Genomic DNA, 24,758 nt, shown 5'->3' on the forward strand with positions numbered 1-24,758 from the left:
TGAGAGATCCACTAAGTCCATCCCCTGGTTTTGACATTCCATGCCCTCTTTGGATAAAGCTCAACTGCTTCAGATGTGAAGTAATCAGATATGCTGCTAATCACTAAAACCAACACGCATGACTTGATCATCTATGTATAAGCAGTTGCTATATAAAAGTGGTCAGATGCGTCACAGAACAGGTCACCAAGGTTTAGGAGATCAACTTTTACATGTGGGTATAACACAAGATTGTTAGCATTTGCAATTAACATTGCTGCTCCCCACCATTTTTTCAGCCCCTTCTGTAGGCTCTGGAGGAGAAATCTTGACCTCAGATTTTTCTTGGACTGCTGCTTCTGTCTTTCCAGATGCCCTTGCTAAATTGGGTTTAGGTCTCTGCAGGCGTCCTCTCACTGATGGCTTTCCAGCAGCAGCTTTTTCAGTTTCCCTTAAGATACAAAAACAATAGCTTATAATATTCACAGCAAAGAAATCCAGGTCTTTAGATGATCAAATATATCCTCCGAAAACAAGTTACCTACATATTCCATACAATAAAACAGTAACTGACAGAAATCATTACTGTGTTCTATGCCATTTGTGGGTATGCTTTATTTCTTGAAAGTACAGAATCTTTTGTAAGTGTGTAAGGACACTTCATAAATTTACTGGTTTTCAGCACTGCATTGGGCCATACCTTCAAAGAGAATATTAGAGATGTAACAGTTGCAGGGTGGATAAAAAAAATAGATTTTTTTTTAAAAAATATAAAATTCTTTTTATGGTTATTTGAATTATAATAAGTTTTCTTTTTAAAAATAAACCTGTTTAAAATGAAATCTGAATTCAACACAAAATATGTTAAGGCCTAAATTGATAATTTCTTAAAATATTTAAGTAAAAAATATGCTGAATCCATGAACCTCTAGCAAAAACTTGGAATTAAAGGCTGTTTTCCTATATAAAGAAGGAATCAGGTGGAAAACATTTAACTTTTGAGGTCAAGCTTTATAAATATAGCACAATAGCTCAGCCTAAGTAATTCAGGAGACTCATTTTCAAGAGAGATTTAGACAAGACTAGATCCAGTTACTTTCACTTAGGCATATTTGAAAATTTGAAAATTAAACTTCAATAATCAGTTTGACTGACTACAGTTAATTCCTCTGTTCCTTTAATAAATAATTTAGCTGTAAATTTGAAACAGGTTTTGGATACATAAACTTATCTTATCAAAACATTTAAGGTTGCTTTGTTTAATAAAAAAAATAAGTTTTGTATACTGTTGTGTGTTTGATTAAATTCTAGTTACAATCCCAATGCAGCTTGACACAAAACATGAACAAAAAGTTAATTATCTAGTAAATAAGCAATATATCATTCATCATTTTCTAACATACCAAAAATGTATCATAAGAATCTGAAAATATTAAGCTATAAAATTGCATAAATAAATGTATGTAGTATTGTAAATGTATGTAGTTATTGTGTACTCCTAGGTAGCAAAAAGATGCACCAAATCTAGTGTATAAGATCTATTTAGTTGTAAATCAACATGTTTTAACACTTATATCAACCAATAAGAATGCACCTTTCTTTAGAAAAATAACTGAAGTACAAATGGCAAAGTCGGTTAAAAATTATTCAAATCAAGGGCTTTCCACTTGGTGATTTAAATCACTGATTTAAATCAATCCACCCTGACAAACTGTAACATCTTCTCCTGATACCAGGTATAAGGATATGTCCTTCCCAAAGGTCTCACACTGAAGTAAATGGGAAAAAAGACTCATTGGATTTCAATAGCAGCTTGATCGGGGCTCAAACGGATTTCTCTCTAGTTCCTCTCAAGACTGGAGACAAGTTACTCCTCTTGTCAGTGCCTGAATTGAGAAAATACAGTGTTTAAATGCCCTTCTCCACCCTAATTATCCTCTTGGTCTCTTGCTCCAAGGCTGTAAGTCAGCCCCTCTTCCTCTAACAGCTCTCTTCAGACAAGTCGGATGCCGATCTCTTGCTCCCTCCTGAGTTACGATGGTATTTTCCTTCAGGTCATATGGGTGTACACATCCATCCTGTGGAAGCTGATTACATCTAAAAGTGGGTAAACAAATCTGATAGGCCTTACTAAAGGGTCTAAAAATGCTCTCATTTTGCAGTTTGATACAAATAGTACAACATGAAATATTAACTATATTTTAAAATTTAAGTATCACTCAATTTTTTAATAAGTATATATGATAAAGCAAGGTGTGGCCTAAGGATCAAAAGATACCTTACAATAACCTCCAAAGAAAGGCATTTCAAGAAACACAGAAAGCAGCCACAGGGAGAAGAAGGAAACAGGGAGCATCCAGTACATTTTCTTCCCCTCCTTTGAAAAGCTCTTAACATCTGCCTACTGTGCCTTCTCTGTATATTTAATTCTTTATTTCATGTTTTATTCCTTTGCTTTCTCTATATTTTCCTCCATGTTCTCTTTCCTGCATTCATTCTCCATTCTCCTCCCTCCCCTAGAAAGAAACCCACCTCTCTCCGTTCCACTCAGGAATCAGAATCTTATATGCCACCCTGGCCTATGGATTTTTCTTGGTTAGGGCTGTTGAAGGCAGATAATGGAGAAACACAACCACAGATCCTCTTTGGCACAGGCTACCTAAGACTCTTGGAGCAAAAGCTCATCAGATTACATGTATACAGGGGCAGGCCAAGTAAGGCTAAAACAGCCACTAACATGGGACTGAGCTGCCTTTAAAAAGGCGGTAGTCCTAGGATGGAGACAGCAGAAGGAAGTTAATATGCTGTAGTATGGCATAATGATCAAAAGATCTGAATAGTACACTACTACATACTAGATTAATTCAACCCCCACTCCTTACTCATTCAGAGCTATTATCTTGACCATGAACCCCCAAGATCTTGGTATACTAAATTGCACAGGCTGTAACTCGCATTAAAACCAACATAACCTGCCTGTCCCTATGCAACATTTTGAAGTTTTCTATAAGCGTCATTCTTTGACCACAGAAACTTAGTTCTATTTGAAGTATTTTTAAAATAAAGAGGAACAAAAGACCACCTGTTGTGCCGTGTGAACAGATTTTATAACACACATACCTACCCCACCCCGAAATTAGAGAAATATAGGTTTAACTCGCAGCGGACTACTACTGCTAGGCAGAATAACTACTCACATTGTTTCAGATTTAGAATCATGGCTTTTTCTTGCTGTACTCTCCTTTTCAGCTGGTTTATATAAATCACATACTTCACTGTTCTATGTGGAAACAAAGTAATATTTAGAACGCCTGATTCCTGCAATAACGAAGAAACTCTTGCTACAAGACAGTTAAACATTGGTGCAAATGAAAGTGAAAACAAGGCTCCTCTTTCATCTTTCAGTTAAATCGAGTGAGTGAGATTCTAGTACCAATTTTAACTATTGTTGGCTGTAGGCCTTAAATAATCTTTCCACCAGAGATCACTAGGCATTATTGCAAAAAGCAAGAATGATGAAGGCAATTATTCTTGATAAACGGGTATAGCAAAATATAAAATCTACCTATTATATACGAACAAAAGCATTTCTGCTACATAAAACTATTTTTCCTCCTTTTAATCTACAGTTGTTTCATCACATAAATATCCTCAAAGTATTTCCTGTACTGACTGGTTTGGCATTTTCAGATTGCAAAGGAGATTTAGTATGCATCAAATTAAATTCATTTAACCGCAGCACACGTAATCTACAATGTAAAAACATTAGTGATAGTAACATAAGCATTCTGATTATGATGACTTGAGACTCCAGGCTTTTCTTAAGGCTGTCCCTCCTGTTACAATAGCAATATATTGTCATAGCTAGTTGGCCTGAAAACACGTCTGCTTAGTTCTGATTTGTAGGCAGGTCTGAGGCACATTACAGGGTCCAGGCTACTCTGTACACTTCAATTCTTCTGAGGCAGTTGAGTGTTGTATTTCTACAACACTTCCCACTCAAGGGATTCAAGGTGCTTCACAAAGATTCGAATTAGCCAACCTCCCAGTAAAAAAGGGGTTTGTTTGCTTATTTTTTAAATATAAAACTAATGAAATTGACGAAACTGGTGAAATTGACAATCAAGAGTTTAAGCGACTTGCCCAAAGTAGCATAGGAAGCATCTCCGACCCCTCCCATGCTTCAGCCACAAAACAATCCTTTGTCTTTAGAAAGATTAAAAAAATTAAAAGAATCCTTCAAACAAGCATTACTAGTTACATTAGCAAGCACATGGTACCAAGTCCCTGCAGAAGTGGGCTCCAAGACAATGGAAGACACTGAATTTTACTAGTGGAATTTTCTCCTTCATAGTCTTTGTTTTGAAAAGCTAATGAACAGTTTAAACAGCACTTTTAAATTTTTGCACTATGAGATGAACCCAATCCAAACATTATATTCCTTGAATCAGTTTGGCCTACTAAAATAAAACCAATAAAAGTCATTTATCCCACTGACTGGCAACTTATTTAACTTCTAGTGATATTTCCAGGTTTAATGACTTTGTGTGCTGAGCTGTATACGAGTATGTTACGAGATATTTATCGAAGAAATCTTTATTTTATGTGAACGCTACTAGTAATGTGAGAAGGATTACTGGAGACCAAAAAAATCCATAAAAACAAAGATACCTTTGCTTCACTGGTTTCTTCACCATTTCCTTTTTTATTTCTGGTACCTGAAGCTTGAGATTCTGAAGGTTGCCAATCCTGTGACCCAGAGATGATATCTGAGGTTTCTGGTTCAGAAGATTCAGTTTCTATTAATCCAGCACTAGTATCTTGAAAGCTGTAAATAAGGCATTCAGAGAAAATGTAACATCAGTACTTTTCACACACAAGTTAATCAGGGCTGCAGGATCAAATTGCACTATGGAGTTATTAAATATACAGTGTTACCACGGTGCTCTTGCCCAACCGGACAATCTGCAGAAATTTTAGGAGTTCTATTGAACCTGCCATACCTTATGACTTCCAACTTCATTCCCTTTGTTTAAATAAAAGTTCTTGCAACCAAATACAGACACTCTGAAAAGTTTTGGTTTATCTTAATAAAATGCCTTTTAAGCACCGCAGATGAAGAATTATTTTAAAAGCAAAAAAGCTTTTGAATATTCTGAATTGGCTACAGAAACTCTTTCATTTTACGGAGAAAATCTAATATGGAAGGGAGAATATCAAGAAGAGCTTCATTAACACAAAGAAATTGTACTTCAACCCAGAGAATATTAGAAGTGTTATAGTTCTTCCATAAATATCTCGTCATTTACACAAAAATTATTGTTGTTCTGTAACAGGGATAAGAAAATCTCCTTAGTAAACGTGGATTTAAGTAACACAAAGTGAAGTGTTATGTACTGTAAAAAAGTTTCTCAAAGTTCATGACCAAAAACAATTGCATCTTGGCAGAAAACCTGGTTCTGTTTCAACTAGGCATGAAATTAAGTATAGTTTTGTTTCCCCACAAGTGTTACAGAAGATACATTTTATAGTAAAAAGTGTACAGAACCCCCCACCCCATCCCTGCCAGAAAGTACACTAATAATGTTACTAAGCTCTGCTTTAGTGGTACCATCATATTTTCCTTAAAGCTTTAGGGAAAGGTTTGGAATAAATCACTGGTCTTGATGTTCATCCCAAAAATGAGAAAAATTTTGGATTTAAAGAATCAAAAAAATGGGGGTTTAGCATTAATTTTTGGGGTGGGGGGAGAGAAAACCTGGATTTGTGCTGGAAATGGCCCACCTTGATTATCATACACATTGTAAGGAGAGTGATCACTTTAGATAAGCTATTACCAGCAGGAGAGTGGGGTGGGGGGAGAAAACCTTTTGAAGTGATAAACACCCATTTTTTCATGGTCTGTGTGTATAAAAACATCCTCATGGCATTTTCCACTTTTATGCATCAGATGAAGTGAGTTGTAGCTCACGAAAGCTTATGCTCAAATAAATTGGTTAGTCTCTAAGGTGCCACAAGTACTCCTTTTCTTTTCACGAATACAGACTAACACAGCTGCTACTCTGAAACCTGTCATTAAGTTAAGATGAGGCTTTCAGGGTAAGGATCATGTTGCAGGTATAAAATTAAAGCAAGTGAGTCCACTACCCTTGAGAGCAAAGCTTGACAACACATGGAAACCGAAGACCCTGCCCATCTTCACTAATGAATGTGATGGTAAAAATGAAAAAACACAAAAACTAATTTTAAAAATCAAACCATTTCTTGCTGTGTTTGAGTCCATATGTAGCAAAAGTTACCTGGCTAAATTGAGATCCCTTTCTTCGGTTTTATCATTCAGTTGTAAACAGGAATGTGATTCTTGCTCCATCAGGACAGGAGTCTCATCCGCATTTTCTTGATTAAGAACATCCAGTTCCTCCCCACTTTCAGTATGATTATCACTGTTTGTACCAGACACTGCATTTTTTTCTGTTAACAAATTGTTAGGTGTTTAATATGTATTTCCAGAAAATGTCTGGTAACATTAGGTACAGGTTCCAAAACATCCACAAGAGAAAACACCAACACTCATAACAAAAATTGGGCTTCAATTTTAGAAGTTATTTTGGGGACCAATTTGAGACACCTGAGAAGGACCTGAATTTCAGAAAAATCTGGCATTTAAAGTGTTTCTGACTGGGCACCTCAAAAATTAAAGCAACCAAAAAAAAAAAAAAAAATCACTTCACTTTGAAAGTTCAGACTTATGGGTATAGATAGCTGAAGTTTGAAACTTTGGGCTACATTCAGATTCGTTGCTACAGTCAAGAAAAAGAACATCACTTTTTTCTAAGGTGAAGCAAAATTTGGAGTCTACAAAGAAAACAATATTGCGTTTGGAGATTGAGTTTCTAAATAATGGTTGTGTCATTGAACAGAAGTCAATTGTCCATTACCATTACTGAAAATGATGCAACCTTTTATGAAAGCCATTACAAGTTGTAGGCTTATGGAATTTTAAAGATTATACTGTAATTTATAGTAAGCTGAAAAGGAACTGAGGTTCAAATGTTAAACATTTTCTTTACCTCCATTGATCAACATTCAAAGAGGTTTAAAAATCTAGGTTATTTCATTTACTGATTTGCACCCCATTCAGTTTGGAGCTTCTACACAGTTTCACCATCCATTTTTCACATAACAATGCTGCAAAGTTTTAAACACTTCTGAGGAAAATTACTATATCTCAACAAAAACTAGGTTGATTTTTTTAAATTAAAATATTTCTCAAGATGTTAAATTTTAATGGGGGCTGTTTGAGATTTGTGTTTAAAAAAAAATTTTTGATTTGGGGCCAAAACTACCTGACAGTGCCCTTTAAAATGAAACGTGCCATACAACTTTCACCAAAAGGTTTATGAATTCATTGTATATTTTTCCCTAACTACATTTTCAAGGACGATCCATACTGCATATTAATATAGCGGAGATCTCACCTGTGCGACCACAGTGGTTTAAACCAAACATAATAGATTGGATTGTTGTAATGCGTTATCGGGAGTTATATCTAAAGACCACCATGAAACGTCAGGTAGTCCAGAAAGCGGTAGTGCTCTTGCTTAGAGGCGCTTCATAAATTGTGTCTGTGCCCCAAGGTCTGCAATGAAAGATCCAATTTGTTTCCATATGTCATTCAACCCGTTTTCACTTCAAAACCTTAAATGGTTTAGAGTCCTGGGTACCAAAGAGATGAATTCTATCCATATGCAGTAAATGGCACTTAATATCAACCAAGGTACTGAAGCTAATAGCACTCCTGTTTAAAAAGAGAGGGGACTGGTTGCCAGGTATTTTTTGAGAGACGCCCTCAACTAAAGCTCATTTCTCCCACAATGATTTGTTGACCTTCAGAGCACACTGCAAAACTTGTGTTTTCTCCCAGGCTTCTGAGAAGGAGGTAGATTAAAGAGGGTACAGGTAAACTAAGAGAGGATGGTAATTGTGAGACCCAAGCTGAATGAAAACAATTACCATCCTCTCCGAACCAACAATAGTACCTACATGTTATAATTTTTTATACCATACAAAGGCCCAAAGAGAACACACCAGGTACTTCCATAGGCTAAAATTTGAGATTTATAATCCGACGGGGTTGCTCACGCGCAACAAACTGTAACAATGCCAACAGCAGAAGGAGGGATTATGGTTGAGCATTTTAATCTTACTTTTATTGCTGGATTTCCCCCCCTTAGCTGGTTTTGAGGGGGCAGCTCCCTCTTCAGACAGATTCTCCACTTCCAGTTCAGAATCATCTTTTTTCTTCTTTTTCCTCTTCTTTTTGGTTGTCACTGGCTCCAATATAATCTGTTCTTCTGTCTGTTCAGAGACATTCAGAGATGCTTCATTCTCCTTCTCAGCTGTCCCAGCATCCACTGTTTCTGCATCAGAAATTCTGACACCCTGAGGATCATCCTGGTCATTATCTGCTTCTTCACTGACAACTTTAGCTATCAAAGACAGTACAGTTCCAGGTAAATATACTGGTATTATAAACTAAGAATCTCCAAGGTCTTTCCACTATCAATGTCTGGTGCGTTCATCTATCCATGGCAATATGCTGTCAGATATAGCAACAGAGCCCTAAAGAAATGTTTTGGCAAACAACCAACCAGATGCAATCAAGTCTCAGCACAGGTTAACTGATGCTGCAACACACATTTGTGGGACAATCCTTTTATCTGAGACTGTTAAAAATGTCATTCTATACTCAATGCACATCACTTTGCTCTTGTGGTTTTTAGGTTGGGTAGTTACACTGACTGTACTACAATATGAAAATTAGGCACCTGTCTTCCCGGAAAAAAAAAAATCCTACTATTGTGGGTAGAGCCTAATTTGTGGCTGCATATGGTATATTACGCTATTGTACTTTTACTATATACTACACTACTCAAAAGTATTAGGAACCTAAACTTTCTAGGCAGATTGTTTTCTGGTTTTGGTAAATAGCTTCTAAAAATGACTCAATTACTTTTTTCTTTTTTAAAAAACATTCTGAAATACCAATAGTCAATCACCGCAAAAATCTTGATTTTTATATATAGTGTTAAACACCATGAGTAACTGCTTTTACTTTGCATTTTAATATTTTTACACTATTTTTTCCCATCCCTCCTCCCCACCCATATAAGTGACAAATCCAAAATGCAGCACAAGAGTAAAGAAACATGCCTTCTGTACTGCATTAAGTACAAAATAAGTTTTTAGTTGTGGGCTAAAAAATAAACCTAGCACTTTACATGTGGTGTGAAATCTACCAGGTAGGAAAAGAGAGCATGATTTCCGTTAACTCATATTCATAATCTTATCTAGTAAATTTCAGACAAGTAAATTTCTAAAGACAACAATGGTCTTTAAGAATTGCTTTTTTGGCTGCTACTTCCTAGATAGTCTCACCTTTGTAACAACTTTTCACATATCGTTCTCAAGGCCATTTTCCCTGAAACAGCTTTTGACAGTGGCTAATGTTCAGAGAGTCACAAAATGACATTTAAAAACTATAAATATAGTCTTACACTACGCTAAAGCAAAACATGCATAAAAATTCATAAAGTTCTTTTTACAAGCATTGAAGTACTATATAAAAAATTTGTGAGCACCCTATGAAGATATTTATTAACAGATCAATCTGAAATACTCCAAAAACAGAAATACAAGATTCCAAACCAACTGTAACCTGGTTAAGGTAGTACAATTTTATTTCATATAAGATACCTCTCTAGAAATTGGCTAATACTATCCCCTAAATGAGCAAATTAAGAACTGAAAACGTCCTTCTAAGAATCCAGTATCACATAAGTCTCCCATTGCCTGAAAGAAATCTGTTCAGAACCGTGAAGTATGAGATTTCTTACAGCAGTGGTTCTCAAAGCCGGTCCGCCACTTGTTCAGGGAAAGCCCTTGGTGGGCCGGACCAGTTTGTTTACCTGCCGCGTCCGCAGGTTCGGCTGATCACGCGATCGGCCGAACCTGCGGATGCAGCAGGTAAACAAACCGGTCCGGCCCGCCAGGGGCTTTCCCTGAACAAGCGGTGGATTGGCGTTGAGAACCACTGTCTAATAGGATTTTTTTTTCCTTGTTCAATGACCCAATAGTGAAGCAGTATAACAGTATTATTCCGTATTACTATTTTGAAAGGAAAATTTTAAATTAAGTACCTTTTTGCTTTTTCCGAGATTTGGGTGGCTTCTTCTCTTTTGAACTTGGTCTTTTAGTAGCTTTTTGCTTCCTTTTTTTCTCATCTGCCAGTACCTCCTCAAGCAACTGGGCAAAGAATTCAAAGTCAAATGGTCGCTTTTCCTCTGTCCAATTAAAAAAAAAAGAGTGAAATATAAAAAGTTAATATTTCATAGTTAATAAAGTTATTCTTTAAGCTCCTGCTTTTTTAAACCACATAGTTCATTTATGATTTCCATGTCCAATCACCACTTTCCATACTGCACGTTTCATGACTAGTCAGTTTCTTTCACACAAGTGGCACTGAAAGCTTGCAGAGACCAGAGGTAACATATTAGGCGTGCAGAAGCAAATATTCAGGTTTTATCACAATATCAAATTATGAACCACTGTGCTAAATGAAGTAGACACTCACATTTCATGAAAGTAACAGTAGTACCTATACAGCACTTGTCATTCAAGATTCTCAGAGTGCTCTACCATTAGTAACTAATGGATCCTCAACATGTGAGATAGTTAAATGTTACTCCCTATTTCACAGAAAGGATCCGAGACACAGAGAAAGTATATGCTTAGCCCAAATTAGACACCAAATCAACAACAGAGCTGGGACTAAAAGCTAAAAATTTTACTTTCAGTCTTGTACTTTAACCACTATATTATCCTCTAAATGTTAAGTATTACAAACAAACACCCTGTTGTAGAATTAAATTTATTGGATCAAACAAACTAAAGCCCCCCCAAAATTACATATTCATAACACTTAATCAGAAGAATTTAGCTAAGTAAAAACTTACTGAATGCTTTATCTATCCTCCATCCATTTGCTTTTTCCTCACGTTTAAACTTGTTCTGAAATAATGTATATTGTAAATTATATTAATCCTTCTCCACTAAGCAAATGTTACAGTACTACAGATATAGAAGGTAGCAAATCGGGATAAAATACTCCTTTAGTTAGGGAAAACGTTGCCCACAAAGAAATAAAGTTGTAAATCAAACCAGTGTGTTACAAGTATATCTACTTCAAATTAGGAAGTTGAACTAATTTGTATCAGATCAAGAAGCATCTTATCCATTTCAGACATATTACTCTGGATATCAACTGCATTCTGAAAACGTACTGTTACTACAAACTTTACCCCGGAACCAAATACCATCAAAAATTATTAATACTAAAATACTGTATAAACAGCATGCAAGAGGTTGAGAACAAAAGCAAATGCTGACAATTGCACTGGTAATATCATTCTCTGCTTTACTTACCTTAATCTCTGTTCTTGCTCTGTGAGGAAACAGCTGACCAATCAGAGAGAAGTCTGTTCCTACCATGCTGATAGCTAAGAAGAACATGTCAGTTTCTGGAACAAAAAGAAAATAAAACAAATATCTCTATCTTTACACACTCACACACACACGTACGTATTGAATGCTATTCTTTTTACTATATGAACCAAAATCTTTACATTTAAGAGTAAAAAAATATGTATACCCAATATATTCAGACAGAGCTAAATTCCAAACTAGACCATTATTCCAGTTCATAGTTTCACAGAGTTTAAGGCCAAAAAGGATCATCTGAACTCCTGTAACCCACAGGCCATTACATTTCACCCAGCTACCCCGTATTCAAAGTTATTGTTATCTGAGTTTGCTTTATTTTATACTTTTTCTGCTTATCACATTGTAAAGCATCTTGATACTACTGAGCAATGCTGTATAAATGTTTATCTAGGTACTTACGGCATCAGTGTAGCTTCTGAGCATCTAGCAACATGGAAAAAGTATCAAGCTAATTACTGTAAATGAATATATATCCAATACGCTTGAAATTATTCACTGATTCCCCACCCTTCATAGTCGAATACACTAAATAACACTGAAAAATATTTTCCTCATGTCAGGTTTCAGAGTAACAGCCGTGTTAGTCTGTATTCGTAAAAAGAAAAGGAGTACTTGTGGCACCTTAGAGACTAACCAGTTTATTTGAGCATGAGCTTTTGCTCATGCTCATATAAACTGGTTAGTCTCTAAGGTGCCACAAGTACTCCTTTTCTTTTTCCTCATGTCATGACTTAAGAAGGGAGAGGTGATTCAGGTACTAACAACACTATTCACTCCGGTAAAGACCAGTTTGGAGAAGACTTCTTCTCTAAAACTTAAATAATGTAATTTTGTTAATAAGTAAGCTATTAAGTCAGGAAGATAAACACTGAAGTAATTAAAAATGATCATCATGTATCAGGAATAATGTTCATGTTCTAAGCGCTTACTCAAAATAAGTTGCTTCTGTGGTTATCAAATACTTCACATTCACACCAGTTTTTAACCACCTGGAAAATCAATTCCCTCTATACTACGTCTTTGTGAACAGTATACTTTGACGTTAAATAATGCATGTTCTAAACAAAGAATTTGGCTTCTGTAGATCATACAATTTTTTGACTATGAATAACCACTCAGCACATTTGCTGAAAATATTTTTCTCCTGAGGTTTAGCTTATTTTATATGCAGTTACTTACAATCACTATTGTGATTTTATAGTTGTATTTTGTACACACATGGGAGTATTGATAATACTATGTTTAATTTAAAAAAAAAAAAAAAAAAAAAAAAAAAAAACAGCTTTGCCCTAACAATTTTGTTCTCTTGCATTTCACAAACATTTAGAAGTTTCCTTCGCTTTCAATCAACAAGCTTATTTTTATTTATGTATCAGTATCAATGGAGAATTAATGCTTAGGAAATGTTATTTTATAGAGTTCTCAGACTAAAAGAATACTAAGAATTGTCACATTTTGGGCTTAAGTTACTCCATGTGTTACTTTCTTAAATACACCTTTATTACTACTATCATCATATCAATTGTCAACAAAAAGAACAATCTAGATTTTTAAAATAAGCAAACACTCATCTCACTAATTCTGCAGAGTACTAGATCAACATTAATTCATTAATTTTAATTCTCATCTTATTCTTTATTAATCGAACCACAAAAATGGAACAAAACATTGTATTTTTTTAACTCCTCTTTATTTACAAAGAGTAGCAGTATTCCAAAGAATTTATGAGAGAATCAGGAATGAAACACCACAATCTTCCACCCACAGGTTTGAGAAGTGTTCTCATACACAGTGATCTCTACCACACTGTGCTGCCGGCAAATAATAATGGCCAAATTCTGGTAGATACAAGCATAGTGTCCTGCACCCACAAAACATATGTGCACATATACACTGCAAAAAGCAGCACGATGCACAGATATCCCTCACACCATCCATTCCTAAACCATGCTGGAAGGGCTGTGTGCATAACTGCTGCCGGATTAGGAAGCACACATGATTTAATATGCAGTTTATACAACCTGGTCCCCAGTCCCATAATGACTCTCCTGTCACGGACACAGTGGAGTGGCATTTCCACTTTTGGAGTGGCAACCAGCTTCCAGCCCATTATCTCACTAGGTGTGGGGTTTTTTGAGTATGCCTATGCTCAACACAAACTAGAACTTCGCTCATTAAGGCCCCTATCTTACAACTATAAAATAAGTGATTAACTTTACACATGGATAGATCCATTGAGGTCAATGCGACTACTCACATGTGTAAATGTACGTTTGCAAGTGTCTGCAGGATCAGCGCTTAGTCTTCTACAGACTCAAAACTTGAAACTAAAGTATACCTACCTTTATTTGACCACGGCTTGGTATAAAAACTTTTTCTAAAGCTGGAATAGGTAGTTGTGGAGCCACGCTCAAAGATAGGATCATTTTCTTCTACGACACATGACCCTTTTGTCCTTAAAACTTCTACAGTTAAACTGAAAAGAAGAAAGCAACCCATGAATGTCAGACATCAGAAATGTCGTTGGGGCAATAAAAACTGGAGAACCACATTTTATGTCTGTTGAGAACCTGAGAATTAAGACTCTTCCTGCCATACTCCAAGTTCACATCAATTTAACTACGTTTCACTACCATGCCAATATCTCTCTATTATATGAATTAGAGAATATTGGGGATTGATATTAATCTAGTTAAATTACATACAGTAGAACCTCAGAGTTACAAACAGCAGTCACACAAATTGACCAGTCAACCACACCTCTCATTTGGAACTAGAAGTACACAATCAGACAGCAGAGACCAACAATAACAAAAAAGCAAATACAGTACAGTACTGCATTAAATGTAAACTACTAAAAAAATAAAGGGAAAGTTTAAAAAAAAAGAGACTTGACAAGGTAAGGAAACTGTTTCTGTGCTTGTTTAATTTAAATTAAGATGGTTAAAAGCAGCATTTTTTTCCTGCAGTAAAGTTTCAAAGCTGTATTAAGTCAACATTCAGTTGTAAACTTTTGAAAAAAATAACCACGTTTTGTTCAGAGTTACGAACGACCTCCATTCCCTAGGTGTTCTGAGGTTCTACTGTAATTACATTCACTAACATTTTAGAAATATGGAACACATATACATTAAGTAAAATGTAGTGAAGAGTCCAATATCTCAAAAATGTTTCCAATTAGTCTTAAACTTTCCAAGAACACTCTTTTGCAAGGTCACGTATGGGAAATTCTTCATTTCCTTTTGACTGTTCCAAATTCCTCTACCAGTACATCCCTAAGCTCCTGTAGCAACTCAAATCCTGACCGTGTAATAATGCATTGTGTATAGCCCTAATTTGCTATCCAACATGGAAATAAATTGTAGGTGTTATGTAAAATTATGAAGCCACATAGTTAACTCGGTTAGCAGGAGTTACACTGTTAACCACTCTGGAAACCAGACAGTAATTCATCAGACACACATAGCACAGGAATCAGTTGCAGAATATCAGTTACCTTTCTTCATCCAGAATAATTGTACCATCTTCTGCTACTTTCACTCGAGGAACTAGAAGAGGACCATCATTCTCCTCCCCTTCCTCTGGCTCAGTCTCAGCCTCCTCATCTTCATGGTCAGGAACATGTATCTCTTCTGATCTACAATTTTGAAAGATTAACACTTCAGAACATACACACAAGAAGCATTTTCTTCTGGTCGCTATGTATCTGCTAGATTACCCCACACATTATTCAGACACCTAGCTAAAACCCCCACAATTTTATAAATCTTCAGATTAATGTTTTATCAGTTATATTTTGATATATGAAAATGTCAGTTGGCTTGATGCATGTAAAATTAACACCACAAACAAACTTTAACATGATGTTAACTGGCTGCAACAATAACTTTCCTTGAATTACAAGTACTCCCTGTCATAATAATGATTAAAAACACAAATGTAACATGATCAACCTATTACCATGAATAACATCACAGCTAGCCTGCCTCAAGAAGTCTGAGTGAACAGATTGATTTCTACATTCTGCTCCTGGACAATGTATCTAATGACTACTATTTCTCCTCCATCTTCCCGCCATCTAAAATAATTAATTTAAAACAAAAGGAATAAATTTATCACAACAGTAAGTTAGGAACCAGACAATCCCTTCTACATTACTTATTATACAAAAAATGTACTTCTTTTCCAACAGAAGGCATTTTGATGTTAAGTACCATAGACACAAAGACTTACTCTTTCATTTGGACCTGTGTAGAAGTCTTCTCAGTTTTCTTTTCTTCTGCCAGAGAAGACCTATTAATGAATATTAGAGATATGACAATATTCACTGATGCATAGATTTACTCTAACAGAAAAAAAAAAAAACCCATCCCCCAAACTCTGTTCTAAATCTGAAGGCAAAACATCTTTACTAGGGCACTCTCTTTATATCATGCTAGTGCATCATCTAATTTCACAATCTGTATATACTGCTAAGTGACTTGAGCAACTTAAGGTTCTAGAAATGAATAGTTCAGGAGAATCAGTAATGGGATAGAGAACCTGTTGTCATTTCACATCATCTGTCTGAATCCACTACATAACATTATAGTACTACGCTAAAATGCAATAGGGTATTTTTAGTTCATGCTAGCTATATAGACCCATTAGTGTGGAACTTGTTAGTGCGCATTAGAAGTCATATCCATGTACACACACTGCTACTCCATGTAGACATACCATGAGTTCTTTGATCTCAGACCAGTTACCAGTGAACAGCTAACAGTGCCACTGCTACCAGCACAATTGGCAACAACGTTAGCAAGGCAAGTAGAAGTGCCATACTTCCAGTGGACACGGAAAATGAACTACCTACCCTACTACTCCTAAGGCTGGTCCTTCCAGGTAGGGATTATATTGCCAGAGGTTTGACATTATTTTCGTGCCTTGTTCCATACTACACATGATTAAGAATATAATTTAGTCATGGAGGTCACGGATTCTGTGACTTTACTGAACCGCCATGACTTCAGCTGTCAGCGGCGCAGCCAGAGCCAGGGGCCCCCTCTATCCCCCGCAGCTGAGGCCAAGCACTCAACCCCTGCAGCTTCAGAGGCCAGAGCCATTGCTGGTGGCCCCACCGCACGGCTTCAGCAGGGTGTGGAGCCGGAGCTGTGCCCCCCTCTCCCCCACGGTGGTGGGGCTCAAGATGTTAGTCCCCGCCATGGGGATTCAGGTGTCATTTCTTTCCTCCCGCTCTCCCGCATGATTTTTAGTAAAAGTCATGGACAGGTCAGGGCTCCCATAAATTTTTGTTTATTGCTCTTGACTTGTCTGTAACTTTTACTAAAAATAACCATGACAAAATCTTAACCTTACTTATGTTACGTGGAACACCCATACTCCAAGTTGATACCATACGGTCACTACCCTCTCAAGACACACCTCAGCCATGATGCCTATTAAAAAAGTCATCCAACGTATGATGGCTACATTGAACGGCAGCTAATATTTAATCTACAATTAGGAAAAATTCAAGTGTATGTTCATGTATACACACAGATTTGATTATGTCATACCACCCTTCACTTATTACTTGTCTATATACATTGAAATACTTCAGGGTATGGACTGGGTCTCCGTATGTTTGTACAGAACTTAACACAAGACCCTATTCCCAATTGCAATATAAATACCAAGTAATAGTGATACAGCATGCAGAAGCTTACACTGCTACTGCTCATGCTTTACCTCTTCTACTGATAAACCGGACTTCCATATTCAGGGTTGTCAGTATAATACATTTCACAAGGATTAAATTAGTAGACACAGACAAAAACAATTTACCTTTAAGAAAAGAGAACTGTACTTACTTCATAGGATTGTTTTCTGGCAGGTAGTATATCAAGTCTCTCATAGTCATTTTGGAATGATCTGGTGGAGTTTTCCCTTCAATTACCATAGGTCTATTTTTCCATCTTTTCTACATACCAAAGACACGTTTATTTAGATTTTTCTTTACTCACACAAATTATATAATGTAAATATTTATTTTTATATGTGCCTGGTCTAATTTTTCTCTATCATTATTGTAACTTTTTGATTTTACAGTGTACATTTCTCAAAGACATTATCAACCTCAATCAACCTGGCTTTTCAAGAGACCTCAATGCTCTGTGTGGATATGAGTGCATAGACCCAGAAGCCAAGACACACTGGACAGATGGTCTAGTATCAGAGACTAGAAGGACTGAGGTGTGCCAAACCAAGGAGCCTGAGACACTTTAGATGATATCTTATCTTTGCCTAATTCAAAATAAAACAAATAGTGAACTTCCACAGGATTGCAACTGTTGGGTTTTCATATAAATGATGAATTCAACTTTTAAAAATGAACATTATCAATTAAAAAAATAGTTAAAAGTCGTTTCAGACACTATGAATGCTCCTATGAATACCCAATTATTATTGTTGTTGGCAGAGAGATTAAGGACTTGTTATAGTACATTAAACCACATTTTTTTTTAAACTGACTAGTTTTCAAGTTGACTTATCCACCTAAAGGAAAGCTGCTGCCTCTTTTCTTTCTCATATGTGTCTTCTCTACCGATATATACAAATATCTTACATTGTGCTGCTGAATTCAGTTTTCATTAGGCTCATGAGGTTTAATAGTTGTTAAGTGTTTTAACATCCCCATAAGATTGCTCAACTATAAAATGGTGGATATTGGTTAACAGAATAATAGTAGAGAAGTGAGCTGTCCAACGTAACAGAACTGAGTCAATAACAAAGTTGAGTACAGAACACAAGAGTCCCAACTCTCAGCCCCCGCTGTTGTATTTACCAATGATAAAAATACATAGTAAAAATAGTAAGCATTCTGGCTGGCATGTTAGCAGGAGTACTATTATGTCACATAAAGGTCCATTAGTAGAATCACCTGACCAACACCACCACAAAAATCATTTTTATACAAAAGAACACTCACTCCTGTGACAGGACAAGAGCTACTAGACCCCATCATAGGCTGCCAGCACTATGCTGCTGACATCACATTTACCATAGATTACCTACTGGAATTGACCCACAGGGATCAGGCAAATGTTGATCCCCTTTTTTGTTTCCTCTCCGCCCAAAATTCCCAAAGCAGGACCTTACCATTCTCTCTTTCTTCAGCTCTTCTTTGAGCATCTCTCTTAACTTCTGAGCTTTGAGGATTCTTTCACGGTCTGAGCATTTTTGTTTATCTTTTGTTAGAGGGGGTTTTGTATGTGGCATTTCCTCTTGTGTAGGTCTTCCTTGGGTGGGTCTCTCCTTGAGAGGACAGGGTGTGTTCTTCTGGAGGATTTCGTCATTTTTGAGAGCAGTTACACCCACATTTGGCTCTTTGCTCACTGATTTTTTAAGTGGGGAAAACTGTGGCACTTGTGGAACAGGTGTTTTCTTTTCAGGCAGTATGGGAGACTTTGGAGAGCTTTCTGTATTGCTCTTCTCTGATGGATAGGATTCCTTCTGAAGTGAAGAGTTACCATTAGTAACAGACTGAGGTACTTGTTTTTGAGAAGACTTTGATACTGAACGTTGTGCAGATGGAAGTGTAACTCTGGGTTTTGCCAGATTAGGCATAGTGGATATTCGTTTTCTTCTCTGTAAAGGTGTATCTGCAGGTTTCCTAGCTTCTCCATCATCATTGGCAGCACCAGTCCTTTCATCTCTGTGGAAAATCAAAACAAATATCTTACCCTTACAATGACAGTTTTGCTACTTTTAAGATTGCATTGAAGCATGCACATCTAAAGCCTAAATATAGTACTAAAGAAAAGTGTATTACTCTGAGAACCTTATCCAAGAATCCCTACTTAACCAAACCAAGACATATTGAATGTTGCCTCGTAAATTAAGTAAAATATTGATTCTTATGTCCAAAAATAACAGACCTCAAAATATTAACAAGCTTTTAGCAATAGTGATTAACATTTAAGTATTCAGACTGGTTTTTGTTGTTGTTTTTTGATGGAATGCTCTTTACCTTCAATATCAACACACTCATAGATCACCAAGAAATAAAATACTGGAGAATAGTTTATGCCCAAAATTGAAATTGTATAAAAATATTTAACAAACTCAGACATAACAACCATTTTTATGATTTTTAGGGGTCAGGAAAAAGGCTTAATTTAAATTCCTCTGCAGTATTTGCAACTCAAATATTATATCACTGTGTAACTCCTTAAAACCCAGAGTGAAACTGACAAAAGGCCACTCTACTTTCACTATTCTATGCTAAGTGTACAAAAAGTCCGCAGCCTTTCCTAGGTGAGTAATATTAGTTTCTACAGGAAGTCAATCTTTGTTTAAAATGAAACTAAGTTTCTAACACTTCAGGTTGCAAAGACAATATTCCCAACATGAACCTAGTGCAATGTACTATTGTCTTCCAGCTCTGCAGACCACTCCAGTGCCTCAACTGCTGATCATTGCTTGGTCAAGATAAAGCAGAGGTAAACTGCAAAGATTTTTTTTAAATGAGGATTGTGCTCTTTTTTTTGGTTCTACATGATATATAAAAAAGGCCTGGAGGGTGAGTCCCTGGTTGTATTTTAACTTTCAAAGTACCAGGAATATCAAGTCTGAATAAAATACAACTCCACAAAATGTCAGGTATATTTTTCAAGCTCTGTGGTAAAGTCATTTAGACACTTTAAAATGGACAAAGTACTAAGTAACATTTAACTATTTTAATCTGCACTGTTTCTTTAACTCTAGGTGTAAATCCAAAAAAGTGTTGCCCATCCTAATTCATAGATATACACCCAAGTTTTGGTACCAAAAAAAAAAAAAAAACAACCCAAAACAACAAAACACCCGTTTGCTGCTGTTGTTTTTTAATGGCCCCCCTCAAATTTCAGTGTTACATAACTAGGAGCAGTATACTTTCCTTGAGCTGTGTTCTGAGGACCTCCACCATTGATTTCAATGAGAACTGTGCAAATCAAGGTAATATCTGGCTCCAGAGTGAATCATTATTATAATGGTTTCTTAATATTTGCTCTAGTGTCCTAAGACGTTATAGAAAAGCAGATATGATAACTTCCTATGTGCCACTGCAATAAAACAGTAGATTAATAATAACAGAGAAAGGTCTGTACTTATGAAAAAGATAAAATTATTCAGTTCTAGGGAAATCAACACTAAACTTCCAAGTACTAACTTCAACCACAAATTTTAAATATTAAACCCCCGCACCTAGGCAGGTATCAATTTATTTCAATGGAGGCCCTTCCACATGAGGCTTATTACAGGACTGGGGACTATAACATAAAGGAAGAATAATTATGTACAAAAAATACCTATATAGCCATTTATTTCTAAACCAAGGCGTAGCACTCGTTGCATTCTTAGTTATCTTAGACCTAGCAAATAGTGCCCTCTCATCCTGCAGTAATATGTACTTGGCAACTTCAAACACGGCAAACCCAAGCCAACGAGGGAACCACCTTCAGACAGGAAAAATATCTCCTGAAATAAAGGGAGACAGACGCGTAGAAGGCGTTGGACACCTGACAGCTCCCAAGCACGGTGCGTGCAGCTGCGGTGTGAGGCGCGGTGTGGAGGGCAAGGGCAGGCAGACTGCTGGCCATGAGGGTAGGCAGCTCCCAAAGCTTTCCAGATACCTGAGAACCTGTACAGGACTGAGGCCTCCAAGCAGCGCCCTCCCAGCAGTTGCTGGTCCTGCTCCCCGGGGCTGCACGGAGCTGGGGCAGCTCCTGACGGCGAGACTTGCCCACGGCGGCTGGGTGGGGCTAGAGCCGCGCAGACCCCGGTACACAGCGCGAGTGGCGGGACTCACCTCCTCCCCGGCTGTTCCCCCTCCGGCTGGGGCGGGGGGTCCGGGCGGGGACCGGCAGCGGCTCCGGGAGAGGCTGTCGCGCTGGGCTGCGGCTCTTTCCTTGCCGGCGGGGAGGCGGAATCCTGGCCGCCCTGCGGCTCCGGGGCCGCCGGGGCGCAGCCGCCGCCCCTACCCCCGGGCCTCACATTGGGCTTCACGCTGAGCCTGGCTCGGCGGAACATGTTGCCGGGCTGCTCCCCGAGCCCCTCGCTCAGGCGGGAGAGGAAAGAGCTCGGTCCGGCCCCTGGGAGCGGCGAGGTCACTCCCTCGCGGCCAGGGAAACGCTAGAGCCAAGTGTCCCCTCTCCGGCGGCGCCGCCTCATGTCACTTGCCGCACGCCGGGTGCGGGTCCCCCCTCCCCGCCGTGTACAGGGCCTGGCGCAGCCAAACGTCATCAACCTGCGGCCGGCCGCAGCGGGAAATCCACGTTCCAACGTGACGCGTCAGAAGGCGGGGTAAGTGGAGCGTGTTCCCCCGCTAGACCTTCCGTAACTAGTGGAGATTGCGGCCAAAGTGACGGGCAGCCGGAGGGGACACAGAGTGTTGTGTATCGCGAGTCTGTGCCTTGCGGGGTATGGGGTGTTTGTTAAAGCACTCCGCACACACACACACACTCCCCAGTGCCTGGAGGTCTGTGATGTGAGAATCTCAGCTTTCCTTTAAAACTGTCACTTTTCTAGCCTTTGTGTTTTTACAGAGTTGAAAGGCCTCATACAAAAAAGCAAATAAATAATACCTCCAAAATGGATATTTTTCAAATCTCATTTGTAAGCCAGTCTTCTGATTTTGGGAGGAGAGAGGGGGTTCTTATTCAGGGTTTTCAAGTTTTTGCGATTGACAATCCCTGGGGCAAAGCCATAAACTAGCTTTACTCCCGAAGGAATTCTGTGCCAAAAAATTAAAAATTCTGTACACAATATTCCAAAATCCTACAAATTTTATTCGTCAATAAATGTGGAGGCTCCAGCGTGGCAGTAGGAAGCATAGGCCAGTGGCTGCATAGAGGTGGGAGATCACCCTGCAGCCCCCGCACCTCTCTGCGACATGGACTTAGCAGTGAGACTGCACCTGAACCTGACACAGCACAAGGGCTGGGCTTGCCCCAGAAAGATACTGGGGGCTCTACCCCTCCGCACCATGCACACCAGGTATGGGGAGTCAGTCTTAGTCCACCAGGATGCAAGTGTGGAGAGGCTTAACATGGGGGGATCCAGATGTGGGGTGAGGAGATTTTGGGTGGTGCAATCTGGGTGCTTGTTGCTCAGTGCGGGCACCCGAGTGCAGAGGGAATCTGGATGCACAGGGGCTTGTTGGGGGTTCCATTTGCAAGGGCAATGGGACTCTGCAGGGGAAGTTCAGGTGAAGGTGGTTGGGGCTCAGTGGGGGGGCATGGGGGCTGAGCTGAGGAATCTGGGTGCTGGGGGGGCTTAATGGGATAGGGGTCCAGGTGCAGACAGCTCAGTGAGGGGTGGTCTGGATCCAGAGGTGGGGTCCAGGTGCGGAGGGAGCTCAGCGGGAGGGTCTGGGTGCAGGGGGTAGGGGGTTTGTTGGGGGAATCTAGGTGCATGGAGGCTCTGGATGCAGGGAGTGAGGCTCAGCAAGGTAGGGGTTCAGGTGGGGGTGAGGGAATGGGGGGGGGTCCAGATGCACAGGGGTTGGGCGGATGGGAGAGCAGCTCCTCCCATGGCTGAGGAGTGATGGAGGCAGGGAGGGGGAGGGTGCAGAGCCTCCTGCAGCCAGGGGAGGTTCCCAGCCACTCTTTGCGGGGAATAGAGAGTCCTGTCTGCCCCCAACCCCAGCCCATCCAGGACTAGCAGCTGAGCCCAGTGCAGGGTAGGAGCCAATGGCCGGGCCATCCCCAGTGCCCCCCACTCCCTGCTGTGATTTACCCCTCCGCTGGCTACTCTGGGTACCCAAAACAGTGTGCCTGTGTTGCTGGGGAGGGGCTCATGACCGCTCTTGCAGCTCCCCCTCTGCTTCCACATCACCACAAAGTCATTTTTCTGTGGGGAAGCAAAGAAACCTGCAGGACATGAATTCTGCATGCACGCAGTCGTGGAGAATTCCCCCAGGAATATATTCTGCAGGTTGCTCCAAACAGATGCAGGGACCACACCCACTGAACAGCCAGCAGGTTAGGGACTTAAATTTGGATCCATATTGGGAACACCTCAAAGTGGCATAGAGGAACTAGTCACCAAATGCAGAGCCAAGCCCGGGCTTCAGCTTCACACTTGCCCACTCACTCATTGAGAGGATATTTGCATCCAAAGCACTAGCTCAAGCCTGTCTCTTTGTAACACCAGGCCTCAGATGCCATCAAGGTGGCTTTGGCTCCTTCATTCTTCCCATACTTCAGGTCTTAGACAGAGCTGAAACACTGTGACACGCCATAACAGTACTCTGTAAAGCTTCCATCTTTTTCTCTAGAAAATTTAGAAAAAAAATATCTCTAGCTTTTGTTGCAAAGAAAACCTCAAAAATGGCAAGCAGGTGTAACTGATATGGAGATGAGTTTGCAGAGAGCCTGGAATAACATAGCTCTCCTAGGCATTAACTACCCCATTCATTTCAGTTAGGTGTTAATGCACATGCACAGTAATAATTTAAATTTTAATACTAATTTTTTTCCCCAATTAAGAAGCCAAGCCCAAGGAATCCAGTAGAGTCCACAGGTATATTCAGACCCCACCAGGGGGAGCCAAGCTCAAGGAGTGCAGTAGAGCTCAGAGAACATGCACAATCATATTATGAAATTCTTCACAATCTACTGTTAGCAATGTCTCATTTTGACAACTCATATGAGCATGGTTTAGGACTTGTCTACATGAACATTTAGTTCACGGCAAGCTGAGGTGTGAATCTACACCATACTAGCCTGCTGCTGACACACTAAGTGCACTCTGCTGATACTTTCAAAGAGGACTACATCAAAGTATACTCTGTTAACGTACATCAGGAGGGTGCATATGGACAGTTGGTCAGTGGCCTGCTACTGGGTGTAGATTCACAGCCCAGCTAGCCACAAACTAATTGGTCATGTAGACAAGCCTTTATTTTGTTGGTGGAGCTTTAAAAGATAGCACCATCTTTCCCCCGTAATTCAACCCCTCAGACAGATAAATAGGAGACTGTGTTGTTTTCTAAGGAGTAGGGAGTGAGGAAAGGGGTATCTTTCAGATGAGCTCTTAAAACCCAGATCTTAGCTGTGTGAATATTAGAGATGATCCATCCAAATTCTTGTAAAGCCTTCTCTTCTCATAGGTGTTTTTACCAATATCTCAGGCCAAAATATTACCTTCCTGCCCCCTAGAGTTGACTTCAATATTTGACCTGTAGCTTGTGA

General features: G+C 39.0%; 1 protein-coding gene across 4 annotated transcripts in view; it reads right to left on the reverse strand.

Moving 5' to 3' along the window:
• Positions 1-21,862, reverse strand: part of BDP1 (B double prime 1, subunit of RNA polymerase III transcription initiation factor IIIB) — a 72,761-nt gene extending 50,899 nt beyond the window's left edge. For all 4 annotated transcript variants that reach the window (XR_005225988.2, XR_005225987.2, XR_006290937.1 and 1 more), the window contains exons 1-14: positions 21,374-21,862; positions 18,682-19,237; positions 17,394-17,503; positions 15,775-15,834; positions 15,038-15,178; positions 13,884-14,017; positions 11,464-11,558; positions 10,995-11,049; positions 10,179-10,322; positions 8,187-8,468; positions 6,279-6,450; positions 4,651-4,807; positions 3,177-3,259; positions 268-430 (exon numbers count right to left, since the gene is read on the reverse strand). Coding sequence is in view for 1 of the 4 variants with exons in the window: in XM_043546840.1 (XP_043402775.1) it covers positions 268-430; positions 3,177-3,259; positions 4,651-4,807; positions 6,279-6,450; positions 8,187-8,468; positions 10,179-10,322; positions 10,995-11,049; positions 11,464-11,558; positions 13,884-14,017; positions 15,038-15,178; positions 15,775-15,834; positions 17,394-17,503; positions 18,682-19,237; positions 21,374-21,594 (2,373 nt within the window). In the remaining 3 variants the exon portion in view is untranslated. The remainder of the gene's footprint in view (positions 1-267; positions 431-3,176; positions 3,260-4,650; positions 4,808-6,278; positions 6,451-8,186; positions 8,469-10,178; positions 10,323-10,994; positions 11,050-11,463; positions 11,559-13,883; positions 14,018-15,037; positions 15,179-15,774; positions 15,835-17,393; positions 17,504-18,681; positions 19,238-21,373) is intronic.
• Between the last annotated feature and the right edge of the window lie 2,896 nt (positions 21,863-24,758).

This window comes from Chelonia mydas, chromosome 5 (genome assembly GCF_015237465.2).
Source record: "Chelonia mydas isolate rCheMyd1 chromosome 5, rCheMyd1.pri.v2, whole genome shotgun sequence".
Lineage (NCBI taxonomy): Eukaryota > Metazoa > Chordata > Testudines > Cheloniidae > Chelonia > Chelonia mydas.